This window comes from Sceloporus undulatus, chromosome 1 (genome assembly GCF_019175285.1).
Source record: "Sceloporus undulatus isolate JIND9_A2432 ecotype Alabama chromosome 1, SceUnd_v1.1, whole genome shotgun sequence".
Taxonomy (NCBI): Eukaryota; Metazoa; Chordata; class Lepidosauria; order Squamata; family Phrynosomatidae; genus Sceloporus; species Sceloporus undulatus.
Window position 1 is genome coordinate 378,093,467 of NC_056522.1, and position 11,944 is coordinate 378,105,410.

Below are 11,944 nucleotides of genomic sequence, written 5' to 3' on the forward strand. Positions count from 1 at the left end.
TGCCTTTCCAAGTCCTGGCTTCTTCAAGGTCATTGCAGCTCAGAGGATAAAGAGGAGGAGGCAAAGGGGTCTTTTTGGAGGCTCCCAATATGCTGGCATCCCCTAATCTGTTGAAAAAGCAAAGGGAAGAGGACAAGGAGGGGAGTCAGGAGCTTAATCGGATTCTTGGGCATTTATAAACCAAACCAAACATCCCTCCCTCCCCTCCCGGTGGGCCATTTTCTTTCCCCCTCGAAAGCTGCTGTGTGGCCCACCCAGCCGAAGGCCTGAAAAGGCAGATAATCCTCCAGAGCCCACAATCCTGGCTTCTCATGTGGAAGACGAAAGGGGTGAATAGTTTAAATGTTGAACTCATGCCTAGCGCACAGTCCAAAGGAAATAATGTAAAGCATCCCCCCAGTTAGATTTTATTGGCATAGGGCTTGCAACCTTTCTGCTATATATTTAAAGCTCAAGCAGGCAATTTTCTGGCCAGGGCCAAAACCACAGTATTTTTAGGACACAGCTGGAGAGCCTGCGTGGTGTCGTGGTTTGAGCGTTGGACTATAGCTGCATCTACACTGCAGAACTAATGCAGTTTGACACCACTTTAACTGTCATAGCTCAATGTTATAGAATCCCTGGATCTATGTTTTGCCTTTTGCTACAGAGCTCTAGTGCCTGAACTAAAAAATCCCAGAATTCCATATCATTGATATATGGCAGTTAAAGTGGTGTCAAACAGCATTCATTTTGCAGTGTGGTGGTAGCCTATGACTCTGACCAGAGTTCATATTCCTGCTCAGCCATGGAAACCCACTGAGTTACCTAGGGCAAGTTACATTCTCTCAGCCTCAGAAAGGCAAAACCTCTCTGAACAAATTTTGCCAAGAAGCCTCTGGAATAGGTTTACCTTAGAGATACCATATGTCAGAAACAGTTTGATGACATAGAACAACAACGGAATATGGGAGCAGTGGGATTGCCAGATTCCAGGCTGTGGCCTTGAGTCTCCAGTTTTGTTGGTCATCTCCAGGCGGGAGACAAAGATAGAAATTCTCCAGGTTTGGTGGGCTCAGCTCTCGGCAAGAGAAAAGAGCTGGAGACAAATCTCCTAGCTAGTACATCAACAGCTTATTGCAGTTTAGAAAACATGATTGATTTGCTGTTGCAAATGGTGTGTGTGTGTGTGTGTGTGTGTGTGTGTGTGTGTGTGTGTGTGTTATTCCTCTGTATTAGTTAGTTTCCTCTTTCCCTTCCAATTGTCATGGTGCCAGGACTCACCTTCTGCTCTGCTCTGTGTCCACTCTATGGCTAGAAGCCAATGGGTTTGATTAAATGTTCCTTATCCCATCTCCCCACACAAGTGAACAACTGCAGTTGGTTGCTGTTGTGTGCCTTCGAGTTGTTTCTGACTTATGGTGAACCTAAGTCTTCACAGCATTTTCTTGGCAAGTTTCTTCAGAGAGGGGTTGCCATTGTCATAGAATCATAGAATCATAGAATCATAGAGTTGGAAGAGACCACTAGGGCCATCCAGTCCAACCCCCTGCCATGCAGGAAATCCAAATCAAAGCATCCCTGACAGATGGCCATCCAGCCTCTTTTTAAAGACCTCCAAGGAAGGAGACTCTATCACCCTCCGAGGGAGTGCATTCCACTGTCGAACAGCCCTTACTGTCAGGAAGTTCCTCCTAATGTTCAAGTGGCAGTTTAAGAGAATAGAACCCAGAGCAATGGAGTCATAGAATTATAGAGCTGGGAGAGATTACAAGGGTCCAGCCCCATTCTGCCATGCAGGAAGACACAATCCAATCGTGGCTTGGCCATCCAGATGGCCATCCAGCCTCTGTTTAAAGATCTCCAAAGAAGGAGACCACCACCCTCCAATGAGGGAGTGCCTTCTGCTGTTGAACAGCCCTTACTGTCAAGAGGTTCCTCCTAATGTTGAGCTGGAATCTCTTTTCCGTAGCTTGCATCCATTGTTCCATGTTCTAAACAAGCTTGCTCCATCCTCAATATGATGCCCCTTCAAATATTTAAACAGGGCTATCATATCTCTCAACCTTTTCTTCTCCAAACTACAAGAAAACTAGAAGAAAATAAACTACAGCTAGAAGCAAAACCAGCTAGGAGACCTGTCCTTTCTGATGGAAAAGGCCAGAGAAATTTGATTGATCCATTCTCTGCTGAGTTGTTGTTGTTTCTGTGAGCTGCTGTGGGGTGCTTTGCCTCTGCATTTCCCTGGCATCAATTCCCTTTATACTGCAGAACCATCTTCCTTCCACCCCCAGCTGGTTGTCTACATTGATGCAACTCTGGAATCAGCCATGCATGCAGTGAATCATCTCTATGGCGCCCAATTTACATAATGGGGAAGCAATTGATTGCAAGGAGCAGACGCTGGTAATTGCAGGAATGCGTGCATTTCAGCAACCAGAGCTCCATTTAATGTTGTCTCCTTCTCCTCAGCAATCAAACAATCCCCTAGATGGAAAGAGCTTTTCTGCTAAGAATATGCAAAAGCAAGACAAGAAAATGCAGGCTCTGAAACCATCAGCCTCTTTGCAGGGAAAGTTACTAACTCAATTACTTATGCCAGGCTTGGATGGAACCAGGAACCGTGTGTAAAGTAATAGGAACATTGCATGCAGGAATGGCTGTGTTGTTGCGTGTGCTTTCAAGCTGACTCTGATTTATGGTGACCCTATCATGGGGCAAGATTTATTAAGAGGATGTTTGTCTCTGAAATATGGTCTACAGCACTTGGAATTCCCTGGTGGCATCCCTTCCAAGTACTAGCCAAGCCTGATCCTGCTTAGCTTCCAGCATCAGAGAGGATCTCTTCCTTTCAGGGTGTTTAGATAGTGCTGCCTGTTTTTTAAAAAATCCCAAAATACATAGTGGCGATACCTTTATTAGGCGAACCAGAAAGCACTAAACCAGAAAGCTAGCTTTCAGATCTCACTGGCATTTTCATCAAGCAAAGATTTTTAAAAAATCATGGAGGGGAATCAAAAGTGATGCAGTTGGAGGCAAAAGGCTGCAGATCTGTATTTTGTGGATTTGAATGTTACAGTGAGAGTGTGCTTATGCAGGCAGAGAGCTCAATTTCCACCTTTCACCCCTCTCAAAAGATGGAGGAGCAACAGAGCCAAAGGCTGTGAAAGAAAGCCATGCATTCTCAAGTCTCTGTTGCAGCTCTTAGGTTTATTCCCTTGAGATCTGTGCTGACTCTGTCTAGTGAAGCCCAAAAGGCCTTGTTTGGGATGGGTTCAATGCAACCAATGCATAACAAAATGACATGCACATCCATTGTGGATCCATGCAGTCAGAGTCCCATGTTGTCAGATCTGAAGTTTGTATGGACAGTGAATCATGGCCGCGGGAGTGGGGAAAGAAGACCGCGGGAGCTAGGAGCGAGGTTCAAATTGGTGTGGACCACTTTGCAGCCTGGTGACAGTGCAAGCTCAACTCAGCTCAGTTGATTTCAGCTTAAAGCTCAAAGCTCAGAGTTCAGCTCCACTCAAAGCTCAAAGCTCAAAACCTAGTTCAAAGAGGGTCCGTAAACTCAGGGTTTATATAGGGTGAAACGTATCCGAAGGCTATGGGAACTTGCTAGACAAAGGTGTTGATTGCCTGGGCTTTGTTAAGCCGAGAGCAAGCAATGTGTTACACAATGCACTCAGGTCTGGACACAGTTCGGAAGGGCATCCAACTTGATTACTAAGTCGTTAAGCTGATCACTGTACCATTAAGTGAGAAGCCAAGTCTATTGTCTTACTTGGGCAGTGGAGGCGATTCTGGTTTGGCGACTCCCAAACTTCCTATGGAAAATTCCAATTTTATCTCTCTTTCTAGGGCTCTGCCTTTGCAGGGCGAGCTGCCTATGTGGTCTCCCCACTTTTAGGTTAATGGCGGGTCCTCTCTGGGGTTAGTCAGGGGTCATAGCACAGACCGCATGTACCCCAAATTTTATTAAATCCAAACTTGGTAACACTTGCCCAAGGTGACCCAGTGGGTTTTTATGGTTCAGCTGGGATTTGAACCCTGGTCTCCAGAGTTGTAGTTCTTACGTAGGCAGAAATTTCCTCATGGAAGATGAGGCACATTGGTCTGACACAGAATATCCACATTCTGTCCCCGACAGATGGGCATCCAGCCTCTGTTAAAGACCTAGAATAATAGAATCATAGAGTTGGAAGAGACCACAAGGGGCATCCAGTCCAACGCCCTGCCATGCAGCAAATCACAATTTCAGCACCCCCGACAGATGGCTATATTCAGGGTTGTTGAAGTCTGTGGTGTCATCATGTGGGTTGGTGTCACCCAGTGTGGTAACTCATGGTGTCACCCCAGGGACCTCCTGGGAGGGAGGTGCACATGGGGAGGGTGGTCTCACTCCAGGGAACCCAGCATATTGCTGCCACCACCATCCCATCCACAAAGATGTGATGCTCCCATAAGCAAGAAGAGATTTTTAATTACAAAAGATCTCCATCCTCAAGGGAAGAGGAAATCACAGCAACGAGCTATTGGGAAGGAACCAAACAGGTCAGGAGGGGGAGGCTTTGGGATGGGGAAGCAGAGAGAAAGGTCCATAGTTTCACTCCCATCCTCACCCCCAAAGGCATACCAAGAAGAGTCTCCCTCTTTATTTCCAGGGGGAGGTCTTGGATGCTTCACCATTGCCTGGTGTCACCCCCTCTAATAGTGTCACCTGGTGTGGTCCTCACCCCCTGCATCCCCCTAATGATGTCACTGGTAGAAGTGGTTCCACATGGCATAACATTGTATGCACATCCAAGCCATGAGCGTAAATATGTGAAGCCATGAGCATAAATATGTAAATATATATTTATGTGAGCATAAATAGGGGTTATGAGAGCTTTCCCACCCCAAAATCTTCCTTCAGTCCTCAAATTTCTAGCGTTGCAGAGAACGAGACACTGAAAACCACTGACACCTAGATCATTTTTCTTTGCTGCACTTGCATTCTCTTGGTCGCCCTGCCTGCCCCTTTTCTTTGGATGCCTAAGATCTCTTTCTAAATGCTCAACTCAAGTTTGAAGTTACTGCAATGTGGTAACAAGGGCCCGTCTAACCTTTCCTTTTTCTCCTTCCTTTCTTCCTTCCTTCCTTCCTGCAGAGCCAGCTGTCACAGGCGCTGAACGGCCTCTCAGACAGAGCAAAAGAAGCCAAAGAATTCCTGGTGCAGCTACGGAACATGGTGCAGCAAATCCAGGTATGGCTTTAAATATCCCACCTGGAAAGCAGAACCAGGAGGGAGAGCAGGGCCAGTGCATGGCATTTGGGTGCCTAATGTGGACAGTCAAAACTGGACTCATGGTCACTGTCGATCCCCAGATGCTTGTTTTAATCAATGTGTGTCCCCCTGCAACGCCTTCCTATGTAGTTCTCAAAAGTCTGAGGGCAACACAGAACATATACAGATTGAGATGTGTATGCCAGCTGTATGTGCAGAAGTTATGTTTTGAAAATGTATTTATACCTTATAACTATCCTTTTTTCCCTAGGAACTTGATCTAGTGTTCCTGGTAGGTCATCAGTCTCTCAAAAACATGCTCTCTCCAAATATGAGATATTAAAATATGAGGACTCCAAAATACAATGCAGGGTATGCAGGGATGGCTTGTTTTTGGAGCTGCTTCTTCCTCACAGAGGAGCTCTGTGCAAAGCCTGCCCAAAGTGCCACTGCTTCTGCTGAGAACAAAAACAAGCATTCGGGCTCCATATGACCAGGCACCCATTTCTGTCCAAAACAGAAACAGTGGCATGCCAGGCAGCCTTTAGCCGTAGCTCCTGCCTGCAAGGAAATCATGGTGGCAGCTTCAAAAATAGAAGACAGGCCAGTGGGGCCAATGGAGTGTTGGCTTAGCTGGCCCATGTTCACAAAGATGCAACGTTGCACCAGATTCAGCCCAGCACATGTGGACACCATCGTAGTTGGTCCAGGGCTGGAATTGGCTATAATACTTTGGACTGGCCCTGGATTAAGAAGCGTGTGTAGATGTGTCCAAGGTAGTGCTCTCACCCTGAGATTCATCCCTTTTTAGGGACCAGAGAAGAAGGGCTAGCCCTGAGATCTGGGAACGCTAATAACCAGATACTATCTTGTGAAAATCCCACACATGCATAATAACTTTGGTCTCCACAACCCCCAGCTGGGCCTGATAACACCTCGCTAAACATGCTTGCTGAGTTAATGCTTAGCAACCCCTGAAGCAAAAATTAGGGCTAGCCCTTCTTCTCTGGATTGATTAAAAATGTGGCTACATCACGGATAGTTGGCTTCACTCTCCCATCTCTGCCTCCTGCTCTCCGTCCCTCAATTCCACTCTCATCCTCCTGTCTCCATGTGAGATGGAGCGTAACCCATCAAGGAATCCATCGTACGCTGCTGTCCTTTCTTCATCCCTTTCCACCTCGTCTCAGCATGTGGCTTCTTTATTTCATTTCATAGAAATGTGGTTTTTGCCCAGAGGCTCTCTCACCCCACTTTGTAGGCATTTAAGAAAGGAAGCCCTCTTGGGACACAGGGATTGTGGGGAGGGTGAGCGGGGGCAATTATTCATAAATGTTTTAGGGAGAAAAATATAAAATCACAGCTTGCTCCAGCCGGAGTGAGCAGGCCTGGGGGTGTTGGTGGTTGCGTAACAACAACAACAACAACAACAACAACTATTATATTATAATAACAATTATATCAGTTATTGTCATCATCATCATCATCTTTATATGTACCCCTCCTTTCCCCCAAATCAGGACTGAAAACAGTTTACACATTAAAACAAATACAACATCGTTTTAAAAATACAGAAGATCAACATTAAAATAGAATTAAATTATTAATGGTGTGTTGTTGTTGTTGTTATTATATGTAGTCAAAATTAAACTGCTTAAACCCCTGCTTATATCTACACATATGGTGACCCCTCATAAGGTTTTCTTGGCAGAATTTCTTCTGAGGAAGTTTGCTATTGTCTTTGCTTGAGGTTGAGAGAGTGTGACTTGTGCAAGGTCACCCAGTGCGTTTTCAGGTCTGAGCAGAGATTCAAACCCAGGTATCCCAGGATTCTAGTCCAGCACTCAAATCACAGCACTATGCTGTCCCTGATAGCCAGGGCTTTCTTGGCAGGATTTCAGTGTGGTTTTTCATTGAATCATAGAATCATAGAGTTGGAAGAGACCGCAAGGGCCATCCAGTCCAACCCCCTGCTATGCAGGAAATCCAGATCAAAGCATCCCCATTGACAGATGGCCATCCAGCCTCTTTTTGAAGACCTCCAGGGAAGGAGACTCCACTACACTCCGAGGAAGGAGTGTGTTCCACTGTCGAACAGCCCTTACTGTCAGGAAGCTCTTCCTAATGTTGAGGTGGAATCTCTTTACCTGTAGTTTGCATCCATTGTTCTGGGTCCTGTTCTCTGGAGCAGCAGAAAACAAGCTTGCTCCCTCCTCAATATGACACCCCTTCCAATATTTGAACAGGGCTATCATGTTCCCACATTAACTTTCTCTTCTCCAGGCTAAACATCCCCAGCTCCCTAAGTCACTCCTCACAGAGTTTGGTGGTTTCCAGACCTTTTACCATTTTGGTTGCCCTCCTCTGGACATACCCTTCTGCCTATGCTTCAGATAGACTTAAAAACAACAATGTGCTGTGTAGAACTGTATTCATATTTTAAAAAGGAATTTATTTTAATGGTACAAAACTGCTAAGGAGTTTTTTAGTGGCTTCCTAGACACTGGTCAGTGAGTGCAAAGGCAGTTTCCATTTGAAACAGGGCTCTCCACTTTCTGTAGTCTGTGTGGAGGCTGGACAGTGCTGCATGGGTATCCCTCCATACCATCTTAATTGAGAACAATAACAATATCTTGACAAAATGCAGGCTGGTGACTAATAGCGTCATATATTGTTTTTCTCTTGTATGATTTTGAACACCTTTGCCTGACGAAGAAGCCAGTGGAGCTTTGAAAGCCTGCAACATGTATTTTGTGTATTTTGGTTGTTCCCATGAAGGTATCACTGTTTTGTGGATTTTGAGTGTTATTGTATTTTGCAGACCATCTTGTGCATCCAAGAAGAATGGCTGAGGTTGCCACAGCCCCTCTCCTAGTTCTTCTGTGACTGTTTTCTCTTTTAACCTACAGGAGAACAGTGTGGAGTTCGAAGCCTGCCTGGTTGCCCAGTGTGATGCATTGATCGATGCTCTCAACAGGAGGAAAGCCCAGCTGTTATCCCGGGTCAACAAGGAACATGAGCATAAGCTGAAGGTTAGTTTAAGGGCATATTGCTCAGCTTTCTCCAGTCTGGCACCCTCCAGAGAAATTGTACTACAACTCCCTCAAGCCCCACATAGCCTGTGGTGAAATGCACATGCTTCTTCTTTTTTTCTTTTTTGCTCAAAAACATGTTTTCTGCTCAGGAAACTTCTGTGTCCAAAATTGTGTGTAAGCAAAACAAAACAAAAAAAGCCCCATTGCAACACATTGGGATATTTGACTATGCGTAGAATACTGTGGAAAAATAATTGGTTTTCTACTGCACATGAAAAGAAACTACGGTAGCTATTCATCCTTACATATGAGAATGAAATAAGAATTTACATTACTAGCCTTGGACCACCATCCTGGAGTTGCCTTTTGTCCTGGCACTTTTGCAAGGCAAGGGCAACATTTTCCAGCTGTAGGTTGCACCCAGCTCCAGCCAAGGTGGTTTTAGTGGCTTGTGCCTCCTTCATTGAGTTTGGTTTTACCAAAAATATCCTTCCCAATGCCTGGAGACAGGGATCTTGGAATTGTTTTTCAAGTGGAGGGACTCACTGTTGACAAGCAGGGCAATGCCTAAGTGCAGGTCCTTGCAATGTAAAGGTAAAGGTAAAGGTAGTCCCTTGGCATGATCATCTAATTGTAGCCAACTGTAGGAGATGGTGCTCATCTCCATTACTAAGCCAAAGAGCCAGCATTGTCAAAGGACTGCTCCAGTGGTCATGTGGCCATAGGGTTGCCATATCCTGCAGGGGGCGGGACTTTCCCGGTTTGGCGTGGGTCTGCACAGACCCGCCCCAGTTTGGCCTAGCCCCCGGGACACCCCCCCCCAACACGACGGACGACAGGCAGGCAAAGGAGCCTCGCCTCTGTTCCCTGCTTGGCCTCCTCCGCCGGTGAGGGAAGCGGCCTGACAGCAGGAAAGGGTCTCGCCTCGGCGAGGCCCTTTTCCGCTGCCTTGTCGCCTCTTCTGCCGGTGAGGGAGGCGGCCTGGCTCTGCTCCGTCCTTCCCGGCCTCTATGGAGGCCTAAGCCTCCACAGAGGCCGGGAAAGGGAGTGGGGGCCGCCCCCGATCGCCGCGACCGCAGGCGCCCTGCTCCCTCCTTCCCAGGCTTCCCTGCTGCCTGGGAGACATCGTCTCCCAATCCCCAGGGAGGCCTTGGAAGACTCCGTGGTCGGAGCTCCGGCCACAGGGTCCAAGGCTCCGGAGGCCGAGAGGAGGCCGCTTGTCATCGCGGCGATCGCGGCGATGACAGGCGGCCCCCACACTCCTCCCGGCCTGGGAGCAGGCCGAGGCTTCCTCCCAAGCCGGGAAGGAGAAGGAGGACAAGGTTTAAAAATGTAGGACCTTTTTTTAAATTTCCTGGCCAGGAAAAAAAAAAAAGGTCCTAAATTTTTAAACCTTCCATCCGTCCTGGATCAAAGTGATCCTGTAACCTGCATGTATGTCTTCAGTGGGGCTCTCAGGAAAGGATGTTTCCACCCTCTTTCCCTTCCTCTGCCTCTGCCTACTGCTCTATATGAGGAACTTGAGCATCTGCAAATTTTGGTATCTGCAGCAGGTGTCTGGCACCAATTCCCCATGGAAGCCAAGGGCCAAATACATATCTGATTCATTATTGCTGAGGAAGCTCAACTACACAAGGTCTCAGTGGTTGCACAGGTTATTTTTAGGAGGACCCAGACCCCCTCAGACTCATCTTGCAGGGAGGTAGATTAAGGTAAAAACACTAATGTGATTCTAGGCTGCATTAATAGTAGTGTCTAGATCAAGGGAAGTAACAGTACTACTCTGTTCTGCTTTGGTCAGGCCTCACCTGTCATATTGTGCCAGTTCTGGGCAACACAATTCAAAAAGGATGTTGAAAAGCTGGAAAATGTCCAGGTGAGGGTGGCTAAAAGGGTGAAAGATCTAGAAGCACAGCCTATGAGGAGTGACTTAGGGAGCTGGGTATGTTTAGCCTGAGGGAGAGATGGTTAGGAGGTTGAAATATTTAAAGGAATGTTTTACTGAAGATGGAGCAAATTGATTTTGTGCTGCTCCAGAGAATAGGAACTGGAGCATTGGATTCAAACTACAGGAAGAGAGATTCCACCTCAACATTAGGAAGAATTTCCTGACAGTAGGAGCTGTTCGACAGTGGAACACAGTTCCTTGGAGAGTGATGGAGTCTCTTTAAACAGAGGCTGGATGGGCAGCAGTCAGAGATGCTTTGATTGTGTCTTCCTGCATGGATGCCCTTTGTGGGCTCTTCCAACTCTAGGATTCTACTTCTCCCTCCATTTCTAGGGCCCATGCCTGGAGACTTCCAATATGACAAATTGGCATTTAAATCAATAGGGGGTGGGGGTGAGGTTCAGAAAATGTGTCCATCCCCTTGCTTTAACAGAACTCCCTTGCTGAGCTTTGCAGTTCCTCTCTATTCTTCTCTCTCTTCTGTTGTCACTCTCTTGGACTCTGACATCCAATGCAGGAAGAGAATCCTGATGTGAAGGCTGAGATGGATTAGGAGAAGGTGCAGTGGGTCCCGGGAGGGAGGGGCCTGGAGATTGCTTAGGCAACAGTTGCTATAGGAACAGCCTAGGATGGATGGAGGGTCTGACTAGGCTGTGCGTGCCATGGACCAACGGCAGCAGATAAAGCCCTCCAGAGTGACCTTGGAAGGGGGCGGGAGGAGGGCTGCCTACAGATTCCTGGTGGAAGGTTACAGTGAGGTCCCTTCCAGCTGAGTGGGAGACTGGGGCTGGCTGCCTTCGGGTGGAAAAGATACACAAGCAAGGCTTACAAAGGGATCTTGAAGTACCTTTGAGACTGATTGAAAGAAAGAAGCTGGTGACATAGGCTTTTGTAGACGTGAGATTCCAGCCTCATGAGGACTCTCTTGGTTAGTCCATCACATCTTCTTTATGGTTTCCACACTACATTCCAATACATTCATGTAGTTATCTACTCACCTTGGCTTTAGGTAACATCCTTCCTCCTGCATTTGTCCCCGAAGGACCATAGTTGAAACTGAACTTGCCACCTTATCTCCAGGCCCACGAGGTTTGCATTTCTAGTGCTATTCTCATACACAGCCTGTTTATATAGGCCTCTCCCTGAACCCTGCATTCCGTACATCTGAGGAAGAAGGCTCAAGTCTATGAAAGTTCATGCTACCAACCTCTCTCTTTCATTTAGTCTCAAAGATGCTACAAGATCCCCTTGCATACTGATTTTCCAGACTAACACAGCTATGTCTTTGAATACAAGCAAGGAGTATTTGTGTATGCACTAGTCGATTTCCAAGCACCTCTGCAAGACAGGCAGGGCAAAAGGGCAAGTGAGCTGCTCCTAACTGGGTCGACTGGACCCAGAGGTCTTCCCCTAGGATTGTGAAAGGGCTGCAGCAAATTGTTTTCCGGTCCAGTTAACCTAAATACAGTTTATCTGCTCAGCAGAATGCAGTTTTGCCTCTTTTTCTCTGCATGCACAGAGAGTGGCATCCACAGAGCTTGGGGCTCTCTTGATGCCTTCCCATCCTTCCATTAGGCCTTGATCTATCTGAGCACTGCTGATATTTTTAGGGCAAAGAGCGCCATATCACTCCTCACTATGGCTTAACAGCAGCCATGCTGAATGAGACCAAATATCTCTCTAGGCCAGCATTCTGCTTGCATGGCAGCCTATGAG

The 11,944-nt window shown here is 46.9% G+C and overlaps 1 protein-coding gene across 7 annotated transcripts in view; it reads left to right on the forward strand.

Moving 5' to 3' along the window:
• The window catches only part of TRIM9 (tripartite motif containing 9), a 74,355-nt gene that overhangs the window by 14,275 nt on the left and 48,136 nt on the right, over positions 1–11,944 (forward strand). For all 7 annotated transcript variants that reach the window (XM_042477695.1, XM_042477697.1, XM_042477698.1 and 4 more), the window contains exons 2-3: positions 5,129–5,224; positions 8,155–8,277. In XM_042477695.1, coding sequence (XP_042333629.1) covers positions 5,129–5,224; positions 8,155–8,277 — 219 coding nt within the window. The remainder of the gene's footprint in view (positions 1–5,128; positions 5,225–8,154; positions 8,278–11,944) is intronic.